This window comes from Theropithecus gelada, chromosome 20 (genome assembly GCF_003255815.1).
Source record: "Theropithecus gelada isolate Dixy chromosome 20, Tgel_1.0, whole genome shotgun sequence".
Classification (NCBI taxonomy): Eukaryota; Metazoa; Chordata; class Mammalia; order Primates; family Cercopithecidae; genus Theropithecus; species Theropithecus gelada.
In genome coordinates this window covers 38,879,823-38,896,100 of record NC_037688.1, presented here as the reverse complement: position 1 = coordinate 38,896,100, position 16,278 = coordinate 38,879,823, and the positions used below count along the sequence as shown (strand labels likewise).

Sequence of the window (16,278 nt, the reverse complement as noted above, 5' to 3'; positions counted from 1 at the left end):
AAAAAAAAAAAAAAAAAAAAAAAAAAAAAAAAAAAAAGATAGGGGCAATGCTACAGACATAGCAAAAGGTTCTGTGTGAAACAGAATCCCACCCTGGGGTGGGCTAAGAGCAGGAGGGTGAGGTCGGCTTCCTGAAGGAGGCAACCTGGCTAAGTCTTGAGGGAGAGTAGGTATTCGCCTCACAAAGGCAAAAGGAAAGAACATTCTAGAGCTGTTCTGTCCAATATGGTATCTATCAGCACTTGAAATGTGGTTGGTCTGAAATGACATGTGCTATAAGAATGAAATATACACCAGATTTCAAAGACTTAGTACGAACAAAAGTGAACCATCTCATTAGCAATTTTTATTTTTATTTTTATTTTTATTTTTTTTTTATTTTTGAGACGGAGTCTCGCTCTGTCGCCCAGGCTGGAGTGCAGTGGCGCGATCTCCACTCATTGCAATCTCCGCCTCCCGGGTTCATGCCATTCTCCTGCCTCAGCCTCCCGAGTAGTTGGGACTACAGGTGCCCGCCACCGCACCCAGCTAATTTTTTGTATTTTTAGTAGAGACGGGGTTTCACCATGTTAGCCAGGATGGTCTCGATCTCCTGACCTCGTGATCCGCCCGTCTCGACCTCCCAAAGTGCTGGGATTACAGGTGTGAGCCATCGCGCCTGGCCAGCAATTTTTAAAATATTGATTTCATGTTGAACTGATAATATCTTGGATTTGTTGTGTTAAATAAAATATACCATTGAAATAATTTCAACTGTTTCTTTTGACTTTTTCCAATGTTTCTACTAGAAAAATTTAAAGTGCGGGTGTGGCATGGGTTCTCTTTCCAGGGTACAGCCCTGCTCTAGAGACAGGGTGCTGCAGCTGAAGCTGTTGGTGCCTCCACCCAAGTCTCCTCAGAGTTCATCTCTTCCTGCAGGCGGCTTTCTGCAAATGCCTGCAGCTCCCTGCCCGAGTACTTGGTTCTGACTGCGGGTGGGGCAGGCTGTACCTACAGGCAGGAACAGTGGGAAGCACCTCGGAGAGGTAATGCCCCTGGAAGCTGCTCTCACCCAGTGATGGATGCAGAATTCGGGGACAAATCCCACCGTTGCCTTGCCCTCAGTTGGGAACACAAGAGGCGTGTTTTACACCACGCCCAGGGGATTTAGCTCCAATGGCCTCAGCAGCCAATGGCTCAACAATGCCCCATTTATTGGTTTCCTTCTCTGTTTTTCCCTGAGTTCCTCCTGATGTTTCTTGGGATCACGTGCCAAATAAACCACTTAGCCTTGAATTCTTGCCTCTGGAGGAACCCCGAACAAGAAGATGAAAACCAGGAGGCCGGACACTCTGAGGCATGCCTGTAATCCCAGTGCTTTGGGAGGTGAGGCTGAGGTCAGGAACCCCGCCTACACCAAAAATACAAAAATTAGCCAGGTGTGATGACAGGTGCCTGTAATCCCAACCACTCTGGAGGCCGAGGCAGGAGAATCGCTTAAACGCGGAAGTGGAAGGTCGCAGTGAGCTGAGATCACGCCACTGCACTCCAGCCTGGGTGACAGAGCAAGCCTCTCTCTCATAAACAAACAAATGAATGAATGAATGAATGATCAAGACCAGGAGACGGGCAAGCTGTTTAGTAAGACTGGACCATCATTTTCAAGCAAGAAAATTGTGAGCAATGAAACTGCAGAAATAACAGGGGCCAGGGGACGAAGGTCAACAGGATCACACTAAGGGTCCTGATCTAATCCTCAGAAGAATGGGGCATATTTGATGGTTATAATAGGGAAGGACAGGACCAGATTTTTTCTGCAATTAAAAAAAAAAAATTGAGATAAAACTCATCATTTTAAAGTGTACAGCTCAGGGGGTTCTAGTGAATTCACAATGTTGTGCAACCATCACCTAATTCCAGAACATTCCATCACTCCAAAAAGACATCCCCCTTATGCATTAGCCATACCTCTTCTCCCCTTACCCCCAGCCCCTGGCAGGCACCCATCTATTTTCCTATGGATTTGTCTGTTCTGGATTCCATATAGATCAGCGGTCCCCAAACTTTTTGGCACCAGGGACTGGTTTTGTGGAAGGTAATTTTTCCATGGACAGTGGGGTTGGGGGGGTCAGTTCTCATAAGGAGCACACAACCTAGATCCCTCACATGCGTGTTCACAACGGGGTTCACGCTCACAGTAGGGTTTGCACTCCTATGAGCATCTAATGCCACCGATCTGAGAGGAGGCAGAACTCAGGCGGTAATGCTGTGCGGCCCAGTTCCTAACAGGCTACAGACTGATACTGGTCCACGGCTCGAGGGTCGGGGACCCCTGATATAAATGGAATAGGATCTTGGAACTTCGAAGGTTCTCTCTCTCCATGGTGTGGACTGGGAAATTCCCTGAGAGAGGCAGGAAGACCAGAGAGAGGACCCGGGGATTCCACAGGGATGGAGAGAAATGGATGAACAAAGATAAATGGAAGACACAGAACTGATGGGCCTCTATTTGACTAAATATGGGGGGATGTGGAGTGGAACACTGAAAAATGACAGCCAAGGCCAGCTCGGTGGCTCACGCCTGTAATCCCAGCATGAGGAGAGGCCAAGGCGGGTGTATCACTTGAGGTCAGGAGTTTGAGACTAGCCTGGCCAACATGGTGAAACCCCGTCTCTACTAAAAATACGAAAATTAGCTGGGCGTGCTGGCGGGCACCTGTAATCCCAACTACTTGGGAGGCTGAGGCAGAAGAATCGCTTGAACCCAAGAGGTGGAGATTGCAGTGAGCCGAGATTGCGCCATTGCACTCCAGCCTGGGTGACAAGAGTGAAACTCCGTCTCAAAAAAAAAAAAAAAAAAAAAGACAAGTCTCTTGCCTTGGGCACCTACACAATCCTGGTGCCAGACACAGGCACCCAGGGCACAGGAGAGGGGGCAGGCCTGAGACAGAGCAGGGAGAGAGGCATCTGAGAATATAATTAAAACCCTAGATAGGACAAGAAAATTTATACACATTCACACACCAGCCACTGTGTTCTAGGCGGATTAAACCACTTAATCATTGCAGCAACCCTGTGTGGGAGGTGCCAGGCTACATTCATCAGACAGAAAAGAACACTGAGGCAGGAAATGCTTAAGTTGCCAAAGAGGTCTCAGAACACGCGTGTGCTGGCACAGCCAGTTACAAAGCCAGAACCTTCGCATGTGTTCCCTGCATGGATGCGTCAACCCAGGCACAGGTTTTAGCTAGCTGCCTGGCCATGGATGTTACCCACTGATTAGGCTCAACCCAGGCCTGGACGGAGGGTGAGGAGGTCCGTTCTCTGCAGGCTGTCTGGCCTTGGCAAGTCACTGCTCTTCTGCCTCAGTTTCCCATCTGTCAATAGGGAGGCTTGATGTAGAGGAATGGTTCTCACCCTTGGAATCACCAGAGGGCTTGTGAACACACAGCTTGCTGAGCTCCACCCCCAGAGTGTCTGATGCTATGGGTCTGGGTGGGGCCCAACGATGTTTATTTCTACCCAGTGCCCAGGTGGTGCTTACGCTGCAGGTCCGGGGACACACCTTTGAGAACCGCTGCCGATCTTTGGGGTTCATTCAGCCTCTCATGTTCTAGAATTTGTGTTTTCTAACATTTCCAATGATTTCATGCAGTCATTAAACATGAGGTGTAAAGGGTACAAAATATTCATAACATTCCAGGGCAGGGAAAGGTAGGTATCGTAGGTGCCTTTTTTTGTTTTGTTTTGTTTTTTTTGAGACAGAGTCTCACTCTCTCACCCAGGCTAGAGTGCAGTGGCGTGATCTTGGCTCACTGCAAACTCTGCCTCCTGGGTTCAAGCGATTCTTATGCCCAGTCTCCTGAGGAGCTGGATTTATAGATATGCACCACCACGCCTGGCTAATTTTTGTGCTTTTATTTAAAACAAAATTTCAAATAAAATACACTGAAAGTGTGGCAAAAACCGTGATTATTTTTGCATCAACCAAATAGTAGAGACAGGGTTTCACCAGCTGGGGTGCCTGTTATTTACTTATTTATTTATTTTTATTTATTTATTTATTTTTTTGAGACAGGGTCTCACTCTGTTGCCAGGACCCTAGTGCTGTGGCACTATCTCAGCTCACTGCAACCTCTGCCTCTGGGGTTCAAGCAATTCTCCTGCCTCAGCCTCCTGAGTAGCTGGGACTACAGGTGCGTGCCACTATGCCTGGCTAATTTGTGTATTTTTAGTAGAGAGGGGTTTTGCCATATTAGCCAGGCTGGTCTCAAACTCCTGGTTTCAAGTGATCCACCCTCCTTGGCCTCCCAAAGTACCGGGACTACAGGCATGAGCCACTGCGCCTGGCCTTGGGTGTCCTTTTAAAAAATAAAAAATGCACAGATGAACAGTCAGATTGAGAAAAATAAATTTAACGGTATATATTTGCTTTTTCAAAAACTATTTACAAATATAGTAAAGTTATCTATTGATTCATCTACCTATGTTTTAAAAAGTTAAAGGAAATATACCCAAATATTAAGTGTTTAAGAGATTTGGAAATACAGCTGATTTTATTTCCTTCCATGTTTTCAATTGCACTCCTAATTAATTTATATATAATATACATACAGCTATATATGTATATACAGATTGATAGCTATAGATTGTGCCTTACTTTTGTAACCAGGAAAAAGTATACATAAAAGCTATTTTTTTTTCTTTCAAAAGACTCCCAAGGCAATTGCTCAGTTGAAAAGCTTCAATCTGATGTTCTCACAAAAATCACTCACAGTTGTCCTCTCCTTATGAACAACTGAAGTCCATCTAGCAGATGAAAATGTCTGCGGGCCTGAGCTGACTCAGCTGTTCTTAAAACTGAGCGAGTACCACTCTGGGGACCCGGGAGTCCAGAACCAGGAACTGCCCTTTGGAGACCAAACAAGATGGTTCGAGGTAAGTGGCAACCCAAAAGAGGAGGAAAAAGCAAGAGATATAAAAGATGAAGTGAGCCACAGGGCCTCTAAAGGATAGAAAGTCCTACTCCTATAGGCTCTACAGGTGCTGACACCTGTGAGTTCTGACAGACAATCACATCAGACTGCAATCCCCTGCAAGTGTGCGTGGTGGATGTGCACGCGTGGGAGCTCATGCACGCCCCCTAAGCATTTTGAAACTAATTTAGAATGCAAACATTTGCACAAATACATCATGCATCTGAGACAGGCAGCAGTTTGCAGATTAATCCCATTGTATGTGTACCCACTGGGGCATTCCGACACTTTTTTCCTGGGAACAGTGAGACTGACTCTCCTCCCTTTGGAAACGGAGTTGTAATGTGTAAAAGCACACCATTTTCACAGAAAATGTGTCCCCTCTCTGTACTGTTCTCTGGACTTTCCAAAAGTAATTTACAATTAGTATTACTTATATAATCAGGAAAAAAAGTGTCCATCTAAACATAAGGAAGAAGCCAGGTGCAGTGGCTCACCCCTGTAATCCTAGCACTTTCCGAGGCGGAGGGAGGCGGATCACTTGAGGCTAGGAGCCAACATCCTGAAACCCCGTCGCTACTAAAAATACACAGATTAGCCGGGCTCGGTGGTGGGCACTTGTGATCTCAGCTACTCGGGAGGCTGAGGTGGGAGGATGGTTTGAACCCAGGAGGCAGAGGTTGCAGTGCACCGAGACCACCCCACTGGACTCCAGCCTGGGCGACAGAGCGAGACTCCGCCTCAAAAAAAATAATAAACAAAATAAAATAAACAGAAGAAAGAGCCCAGTGTTTATCAGAATGCTCACCTGTCACTTTGGCCCTCACAGGCTCCAGCTGTTCTTTCCTATTCCTGCCAAATATTATATCCATCGTTCAGGGTGCCGAGGGAGACTGATTTTAACAGCAAACAGATGCTCCTCTGTGTTCAAAGGAGCTGCTGCTCCCTCCTCCTGTGTTTCCTTCCTGCTCTCCTGCTCCTTCCCTCCTTCACATCTCTGTCTCTCCTGATGCCGTTTCTGCCTTTGCTTTTTCCTTTTTGGCTGGCTGTGACTTCTCCCTCTCCGAGAGCCCAGGATCTCTTTACATTCACAGGAGAAGCTGCACTGGCGTTATTTATAAGATGTTTGGTTAAAGGTTAATTTCCAAGGCATGTGTCATAGCTAATCTTTAATCCTCTTATTGTACCCTCAGCTTTCCCTCTCCAGTTTCACTTTTGGCTTAACCAAAAAAAAATCTTGCTTTGGGCTAGGTTCTAAAAAGCAGAGAGAATTCAGTGCCTCCTGTTATGTTGCCCGACGTAATCCAAGAGCTGGAGATGTTTATGATCAGAACAAGAAGAGAGGCAGTCGGGGCCATCAGAGATGCTGGGAATTAGGAGAGCTTTGAGGTGAGCTCTGTGATCATGCGAATGTCTGGTGCACAGCAGGGAACCCCTTCAGCAGAGACGGGTAAGGTTTTATGTTTTGTTTTGTTTTTAGTAAAGACCCTGATGCTCCCCTCTAATAATCATAAAGAGGAACTTAATTCATTATTTTCTTTTTGGAAGAAGGAGACATAAAATGTTTCAGGTACCCATTTAAAAAATAATGAACAGGAACCAGAGACTTTTCTCAGAAACTATAAAGAATAGTAAAAAAGACAGGCCAGGAGCAGTGGCTCATGCCTGTAATCCCAGCACTTTGGGAGGCCATGGTGGGTGGATCACTTGAGGTCAGGAGTTCGAGACCAGCATGGCCAACATGGCGAAATCCTGTCTCTACTAAAAATACAAAAATTATCCTGGCATGGTGGTGGACGCCTGCAATCCCAGATGTTCAGGAGGCTGAGGCAGGAGAATCTCTTGAACCCATGAGGCAGACATTGCAGTAGGCTGAGATGGCACCACTGCACTCCAGCCGGGCCACACAGTGAGACTCTATCTCAAAAATAAATAAGTAAACAGAATAGTAAAAAAGAAACTTCATTTCAATTTCCTGGTCTATCAAGAGGGCAAAACGATGCCTGAATTTGATCTGAGCTTCCCTATTATTTGTGTATCTTGGCGTGTTGCCATTGCCTGAAATTCATATTCAACTTGCTATATGCACTGATTGAAGTTAATGAACTCATCTTAACGTATTTTGCTTAAAGAAAGAACCAGTCATTTGCTCTGTGGGTAGAGTAAGAAAAGGCAGTGGCATTGGCCTTTATGCAACCCAGCTGAGAATAATGATGTCTGGTCTGGGCTGAGACCACATGCCAGCACCTTGGGCCATTAATTCCGGACAGCTGTGTGTTCTGGCTGTGCTTCTGCCCTGGCACACATTGGAATCACCTGGTTGGCAGCACTAACTGTACTGGTGCTGGGCCTTACTCCAGACCCACTGACGCACAATCTCTGAAGGTGGATCTCAGCCATCAGTTTTTTTATATTGGCTGGGCATAGTGACTCACACCTGTAATCCTAGCACTTTCAGAGGCCAAGGCGGGAGGATCACTTGAGCCCAGGAATTTAAGAGCAACCTAGGCAACATAATGAGGCTCTGTCTCTACCAAAAAAAAAAAAAAAAATTAGCTGGGCATGGTGGTGCACGCCTGTAGTCCCAACTACTTGGGAGGCTGAGGTGGAAGGATCACTTGAATCTGGGAGGTTGAGGCTGCAGTGAACTGTGATAGAAGCACTGAACTCCAGCCTGGGCAACAAAGCAAGCCCTTATCTCAAAAATAAAAAATAGGGAGGTTGAGGCGGGTGGATCACGAGGTCAGGAGATCGAGACCATCCTGGCTAACACCGTAAAACCCCGTCTCTACTAAAAATATAAAAAATTAGCCGGGCGTGGTGGCCGGCACCTGTAGTCCCAGCTACTCGGGAGGCTGAGGCAGGAGAATGGCGTGAACCCAGGAGGCAGAGCTTGCAGTGAGCTGAGATCTCGCCACTGCACTCCAGCCTGGGCGACAGAGCGAGACTCCGTCTCAAAAAAAAAAAATAATAATAATAATAATAATAATAAGTGCCTACATGTGTGCAGCAGGAGTTGCGAAGACCTGACCCTGAGGAAAGATGCTACATGCCTGAGTTGAAACTAAATTCAAATTACAGCTCATTGGCTGGGCATGGTGGCTCATGCCTGTAATCCCAGCACGTTGGGAGGCCAAGGTGGGCAGATCACCTGAGGTCAGGAGTTCAAGACTAGCCTGGTCAACATGGTGAAACCTCGTTTCTACTAAAAATACAATACAAAAATTAGCCGGGCATGGTGATGAGCACCTGTAATTGCAGCTACTCGGGAGGCTGAGGCAGGAGAATCACTTGAACCTAGGAGGTGGAGGTTGCAGTGAGCCGAGATAGTGCCACTGCACTCCAGCCTGGGTGACAGAGTGAGACTCCATCCCCCCCATCAAAAAAAAAAAAATTACAGCTCATCCTTTTTTCTTTTCTTTTCTTTTTTTTTTTTTTTTTGAGATAGTCTCACTCTGTCGCTCAGGCTGGAGTGCAGTGGCGTGATATTGGCTCACTGCAGCCTCTGCCTTCCGGGTTCAAGCGATTCTTCTGCCTTATCCTCCCGAGTAGCTGGGGTTACAGGTGCCCGCCACTACCCCCGGCTAATTTTTGTATTTTTAGTAGAGATGGGGTTTCACCATATTGGCCAGGCTGGTCTGAAACCCCTGACCTCAAGTGATCTGCCCCACTTGGCCTCCCAAAGTGCTGGGATTACAGGTGTGAGCCACCATGCCTGGCCAGCTCGTCCATTTTCTGTGTGCCTGGGCCATTCTACCCTCTTTGAGCCTCTCTTTTTTCAACTATAAAGTGAGGCATAATGATATTAGCACCTCAAGCCTACTGTAAAGGGTCTAACGAAAGCACTTTGTCTCAGACAGTTACCAATCAATGCCTTTACCTTTTCCTCCCATTCTCTTACAGGGCATTTCCCTTTGATCCACCTTTCCAGTAAGACCTCCAATAACTTGCCAGTTTATCCCACTGTGTGGTCTAAACATGTGTATCCATGTCAGAGTTCTTTATTCCTAGCTTGTGAAAGCTGCGTTCTTGTGAGGATTACATGGGAATGTCTGGCATACACTAAAGTCTCAGGGAAAAAAACGACACCACCAGGGTGCAAGAAAGTGCTCAGGGCTTAGGGGTCAGAAGACCAGGGTGTGGACCTCAGCTCTGAGATTCAGCAACTCTGCAGCTATTGTCACGTGACCTCTCTGAACTTCGTTCAGCAAAATGGGGATGGCAGTATTTATGTCACAGGGCTTGTTGGAAGGGTTACAATAAAACCATATGAGTGAAAACATGCCAGGTGCGGTGGCTCAAGTCTGTAATCCCAGCACTTTGGGAGGCTGAGGCGGGCAGATCACTTGAGGTCAGGAGTTTGAGACCAGCCTGGCAAATATGGTAAAACCCCTGTCTCTACTAAAAATACAATAATTAGCCTGGTATGGTGGTGTGCACCTATAATCCCAGCCACTCGGAGGCTGAGGCAGGCGAATCGCTTGAACCCAGCAGGTGAAGGTTGCAGTGAGCTGAGATCCCACCACTGCACTCCAGCGTGGGCAACAGAGCAAGAATCTGTCTCAAAAAAAAAAAATTATATGAGTCAAAACGTGACTGTGCTCTCCCTTCTTGTCAATCTTTGCATATTCAGAAAAGCAACTGAGCACTTTACCTGCACCGGTTCGCCATGGCCTTACACAGTCCTATGAGATGTGTGTTCCTACAACCATTCTCAAGGTCAGAGAGCACAGGGAAGATAACTGGCTGCCCTCAATCTCACAGTGAGGAGTGAGTCAAATTAGGAAGCACAACCAGGCAGCCCGACTTCAAAGTACTTACCCTGATAATTCTACGCAGCTCCAATGCACGATGGCTGTTCGCTGGATTTTTACTGAATGAAGTAATGGGTGGATGTGTCAATGGGTGGATGGGCCCTGAGAGGGCCAGTCTTGGGTCTTGAGTTGGTGTCACTGCATTCTTATATAAGAGCAAGGGCAAGCTCTTTCATCCCGGTCCCAACTGCCCCCAAGGGACAGATAATGAGATAAAGGTTTTTTAAAATACGAATGGAGTCCGCGCACGGCTTATGACTGTAATCCCAGCATTTTGGGAGGCTGATGCTGGTGGATCACTTGAGGTCAGAAGTCTGAGACCAGCCTGGGCAACATGGCGAGACCTTGCCTCTATAAAAAATAGAAAAATTAGCTGGTCATGGTGGTGGTGGCAAACACCTGTGGTCCCAGCTATTTGGGAGGCTGAAGTGGGAGGATCGCCTGAGCCCGGTGAGTTTGAGCTTGCAGTGAGCCATGATTGCACCACTGCACTCCAGTCTGGACGACAAAGACCTGTCTCAAAAACAAGCAAAGAAACAAACAAAAACCACAAAAAACCTAATGGTGGTAATAAATTAAGCATAACAATAGATATCTGTATACATTTCCTAGGGCTGCCATAACAAATGCCACAGACTGGATGTCTTAAACAACAGAAATTTTTTTTTTTTTCTCACAGTTCTAGGGGCTAGAAGTCTGAGATTAAGGTATCAGGTTTTGGTTGGGCATGGTGGCTCACACCTGTAATCCCAGCACTTTGGGAGGCCTAGACAGGCAGATCACCCGAGGTCAGGAGTTCAAGACCAGCCCGGCCAACATGGTGAAACTCCATCTTTACTAAACATACAAAATTAGCCAGGCATGCTGGCACATGCCAGTAATCTCAGCTACTGGGGAGGCTGAGGCAGGAGAATTGCTTGAAGTGGCAAGGCAGAGGTTGCAGTGAGCTGAGATCCCACCATTCCAGCCAGGAGTGTTCGAGACTGCAGTGAGCTATGTATGATTGCACCACTGCACTCCAGCCTGGGCAATGGAGTAAGAATCTGTCTCAAAACAACAAAAACAAACAAACGAAAAAAAAAAAAGGTATCAGGTTCTTTGGAAGATCAAGGTAGTGGGTTTGATTTCTTGCTGTGTCTTCATATAATCTTTCTCTGTGTGCACACTTCCTTGCTGTTTCTTAGCGTGTCTAAATCTCCTCTTTTATTTTTAAATTTTATTTATTTATTTAAGAGACAGGGTCTCACTCTGTTGCCCAGGCTGGAGTTCTGTGGTGCAATCATAGCTCACTGCGGTCTAACACCGGGGCTCAAGCGATCCTCCTGCCTCAGCCTCCTGAGTAGCTAGGACTGCAGGCACAAGCCACTGTAACCAATCAAATTTCCTCTTCTTATAAGGAGACCAGTTAAATTGGATCAGGGGCCAACCTAATGGCCTCATTTTAATTTAATCACCTTTTTAACCACTCTATTTCCAAATACAGTCACATTCTGCCATATGGGGTGTTAGGGCTTCAACGTATGAATTTTGCAGAACACAATTCAGCCTGTAACAATATCATTAAGTCACAATGAGTAAGGGAAGACACTTTAGCTGCCGGTAACAGAACATCTGTTGAAACTGCTTTTTAACGACCCTATCTCCAAATATAGTCACATTCTGCCATATGGGGTGTTAGGGCTTCAATGTATGAATTTTACAGAACACAATTCAGCCCGTAACAATATCATTAAGTCACAATGAATAACGGAAGACACTTTGGCTGCTGGTAACAGAACTTCTGCTGAAACTCTAAAGATGCTCATTTATTGCAGACATCAAGCCCTCAAGAGGTGGCGTGCTGGGTGACTCAGAAGCTCGCCTGGTGAGGGCTTCCACACTTCCAGACTCAGAAGGTTGGCTTCTCATCCTTGGCTTGTTCAGTTCTGGTTATGAATGATTGCCGTCACCCTGGAAATTATGGCCTCACATAGAGATATGCAAAAGCAGGAAGATAAGGTAGGGACAGAGGAGGCGTTTTCTTTGTAGACCTCTCATTTTATGCTGGAGGGAAACCTTTCCCAGAATCCGCTGAGCAGATTTTCTCTTGTGCCTCATTGGCTGAATCAAACTGTGTCACATGACCACCCCTAACCAATCACGGGCCAAGAGGAACAGGCACTCTTTAATTGCCTTGGACGAAGCTTAATTTAATTTCCTCTGATGAACTTTAATTGCCTCCAATGAACTTTAATTTCCTCTGAGTCACCCCTGGAGTGGCATCATTGCCATCTGCATCTTGTCAAAATTCCATTAGCAAGGAAAAAGGAGGGAATGGCCTGGGGTAGGCAACTGACAGTGTCTGCTGCAGGCAGTGCATGCAACACTTGTTTTTTTGAGACAGGGTCTCACTCTATCACCCACCCAGGCTGGAGTGCAGTGGTGCAATCTCAGCTCACTGCAGCCTCAACCTCCTACGTTCAAGTGATCCTCCTACCTCAGCCTCTTGAGTAACTGGGACAATAGGCCTGTGCCACCACTCTGGACTAATTTTTTTGTATTTTATAGAGATGGTGTTTTGCCATATTGCCCAGGCAATTGGGCAAGTGGTCCCAAACTCCTGAGCTCAAGTGATCCACTTGCCTTGGCCTCCCAAAGTGTTGAGATTACAGGCATGAGCCACTGAGCCTGGCCCATTCAACACATATTGATTGAGCACCTACTATGTGCTGGAAATGTAGCAGTGAACAAAACAAATCTGTGCCTTTTTGAACCTGACACCTACCACACGCCAAGCTGTGAGGGAATGGAGGTGATTAATGAGACCTAGTCTCTGCCTTTTTTGGCTCCCATGATGTTCTTTTTGTTTGGAGGCTGAGGCTGGATATATATTTCCCAAAGGGGAAGTGGTCTCATGGTGGTTTGCAGGACTGCCTTCATGTTGAAAACCCATTGACATGAAGCAGCAGCTGCTGTTCCCCTCAAAAGCTTTGGCATTGCTCTGAACCCATGGAGGCCTGACCCTTGTGTTCTGTTGTTTTCACTAATATGGGGAGAATGGGATGAGGGGTTGGTTCCAGTAGGAGCTGTCTCGTGGCCTGCTCTCCTCCAGCCTCTGATCTGAATGCTTGCATGTGCTAGGTACTGTGCTAAGTGTTCTAGTAGCAGTCTTTCTTTTAATCCCTCCACATCCCTAGAAGGACGTCACTAGCATCTTATTTTTATTTATTTATTTTTTTTTTTGAGACGGAGTCTCGCTCTGTCGCCCAGGCTGGATTGCAGTGGCCGGATCTCGGCTCACTGCAAGCTCCGCCTCCCGGGTTCACGCCATTCTCCTGCCTCAGCCTCCGGAGTAGCTGGGACTACAGGTGCCCGCCACCACGCCCGGCTAGTTTTTTGTATCTTTTGGTAGAGACGGGGTTTCATCGTGTTAGCCAGGATGGTCTCGATCTCCTGACCTCGTGATCCGCCCGTCTCGGCCTCCCAAAGTGCTGGGATTACAGGCTTGAGCCACCGCGCCCGGCCGCATCTTATTTTTATAGTCTCAGAGATGTGGAGTAACTTGATGTAGGTCAGCAGCGGATCAGTACACGTTCTTCACCACAAAACTGTAATGCTTCCCACCTTTCAGAGCTGCTGGCTGTGGAAGACCTAGGAGAGCAAAAGTGATTGTTTCATAGACGATTTCTATAATGCATTCACTGCCTTAAAACGGGACTGAAAACTGGCCAGTGCATAAGAGAACAGGGCCAATGGTAACGTAGAGGGAAATGGCACATCTTATTTAAGAGTTTTGGTTATTTGTTGCTGTGTAACATCCCACTCCAAAATGTAGTGGCTTAAAACAACAGTCATTCATACGCTTTCTAAGTTCTGTAGGTACAGTGGGCTCAGCTGGGCGGTTCTTCTGCTTTCATTGCTCAGGGTTCCTTACATGGTTGCTGGAAGTTGACTAGGATGTTAGAGGGGCTGGGCGTTGGCTTCACTTTGTGAGATCTTTCCAGCACAGTAACCAAACTTTTTATAATACATAACATCAAAGGTCTCCCAAAGGTGAATGACACAAAAGAGAGGAAGCAGAAGTTGCCAATACCTTTTAAGGCTACACCAGAACTGACATAGTTTAGCTTCCACTACCTTCTATTGGTTAGAGCCAATCACAGGGCCAGCAAAAATTCCATGAGGAGGGACCACTCAAGGTTGTGACTATAGGGTCTGGGCTCTGTGGTCCCTTTGAGGCCATCTTTGGAAACTAGCTACCCCAACAATCACATTTGCATTTGGATTTCAGTTCTTCCATTGACAAACTAAATGTCTGAACCACATACTTAAATCTCAGACCCTCAGTTTCCTGATCTCTGAAATGGAAATTATAACATCTGCCTCATTGAGTGGCTACAAAGTTGAATTTAAACAATGTAAAACTGTGTATGTCACACAGTGCTTAAAATACAGTAGACACTCAGAGCATTCTTTCCCCCTTTCTTGGGAAAGACAGAAAAACTGGAATGGCCGGTCAATATAATAATCAAACATACTGATTTTGAGTTAGTTGCATGCAGTTGAAAAATAGACACCAGTACTTAGAACGTTGGAATTTAAGTCTCCTTTAGCCTGGCTGTGAAGTCATGTACACACACAGTAAGTAATAATTAGTTGCCTAGAATAGCTGCTCAACAAGAGGCACAGATAGGAAGTATCATAGGAGTTCTGAGGAAGGAAAGCTTGGTGATGCTGGGGAGGATTAGGAAAGAAGGCTTCCTGGAGGAGGGAGTGCACAGCTGAGCCCTTAAGAGTGGGAAGTATTTGAATGGGGACAGAGGAGGGTGTGTCCTCTCCAGGCAGGAGGACCATTGGCCATTTATTGAGAGCTTTGTATATGCCAGACCCTCTTCTAACTCTTTTACACATATGAATCCATGTCCTCCTTACAATAATCCTGAGTTTAGGTGATTTTGCCCCATTTTAAAAATAAGGAAAGTGAGGCACAGAGAAGCTAAAAAACTTGCTCAGTATCCCCGAGCTGGGCTTTGAATCACGGTAGCCTGGCTCTAGAATCTGTACTTGCAGCCATGTTCATCTCCACTACCTGGGGCTGGTAGGTGGTTTAAGGATTGCACTGTGCAGCGTTTCTAAGAATATGACCTTTATACTGCAGGCAATAGCATCCTAGGAGAAGATGTTCAATGAAGCTATTCATGTGACAGTTTAGCTGTGCTGTTCAACACAGTAGCTGCTAAGCACACGCAGCTATTTGCATTTAAATATACGTTAATTGCAATGAAGTTAAATGAAAAAGTGAGTTCCTCATTCACAGTAGCCACATTTCAAGGGCTCTGTGACCCTGTATGGTTGGTGGCTGTTATATTGGACAGTGCCATCACAGAACATTTCCATAATCACAGAAAGTTCTTTTGGCAGTGCTGAGTTACCAGAACTGCTAAGATGGCATTTATAGGTGACCAAGGGAGGCCGAGGCAGTTATGGCTGGATGGAAAGCCAGTTGAGAGGGTGCAATGTCAGGGAAGCCCATGGCTGACAATGGTAAAAATGTAAATTAGTCCATGAATCTTCATTCATCTGTTCCACAAATATGGAACACAGCATGCTTGGCAACAGAGGAAGGTATGGGACATCGTACAAGGCTGGAGGAGCATAATGGAGAGTGGACATCACAGAAAGACTAATGTTTGGTCCAAGACCTGAAGGATTGGTAGGCATTGGCCATGTGGAAAAGACAAGAAGAGCGTTCCTACTAGCAGGACCTGCTTGTGCCCAGATTCAAGATATCACATGGGGTGGCTGCTACACAAATTGCTCTGGATTGTGGGAGGGAGAGGTGTGTGTTGTGTAGGGCTGTGGTGGGAGAGAAGCAAGAAAGGTGAGAGCAGAAGAGAGAGGGAGGGAGGGAACAGGAAACTTTCCAACAGATTGGTGGGAATGGAGGTGTGAGTTGCTGAGAGGAAACTGGGAAGAAAATTAGAGCATAGAGGGAGAAAGTCTGCACTGCACAGAGGCCTTGGGAAGAAACACAGAGCAAGGAGGTCTACGTTGCAAGGAGGTCTGCATTGCATGGAGGCCTTTACCAACAGACCCCTCCTGGCGTTGGTGTTGGGTTGGAGATCTCCTGGCTTCCTCACAAGGCACACATATTTGCACAAGTTGACAGTGCTGCTTCTGTAGCAATCCAGAGATGGCAGAATTGGATTGCATTGGGAGGGTAGAAGGCTGGGTGGTGAATCACACACAGTCAGCCCTTGGGAGGCTCTAAGATACTCTCAGAGGAAGTAGAATGCTTTCACCTCCTCCTTTTGGGGAGAAGAAGAACATGAACTTCGGGGCTGGAGAAGGAAGGGAGTTCACATAGAGTATGCCCCCTTCTCTGCATTTTGCACCCATTGAATCTTCTAATCCTTGCACAGGCACTGTTTGGCAGGAGCCGTTATTATCCCCATCTTATGGACGAAGCAGCAGAAGCTTGGTGAGGTGAGAGATCGTGCGATATGTGGCGAGGGTGGGAGATTTGACCA

The 16,278-nt window shown here is 46.5% G+C and overlaps 1 protein-coding gene across 2 annotated transcripts in view; it reads right to left on the bottom strand.

Moving 5' to 3' along the window:
• The window catches only part of BCO1 (beta-carotene oxygenase 1), a 52,758-nt gene extending 46,482 nt beyond the window's left edge, over window positions 1-6,276 (bottom strand). The window contains exon 1 of one of the 2 annotated variants that reach the window (XM_025370847.1): window positions 5,764-6,276. In XM_025370847.1, coding sequence (XP_025226632.1) covers window positions 5,764-5,827 — 64 coding nt within the window. In that variant the 5' untranslated portion in view covers window positions 5,828-6,276. The remainder of the gene's footprint in view (window positions 1-5,763) is intronic. The other variant, XM_025370848.1, reaches the window with a different exon arrangement.
• Window positions 6,277-16,278: the final 10,002 nt, after the last annotated feature.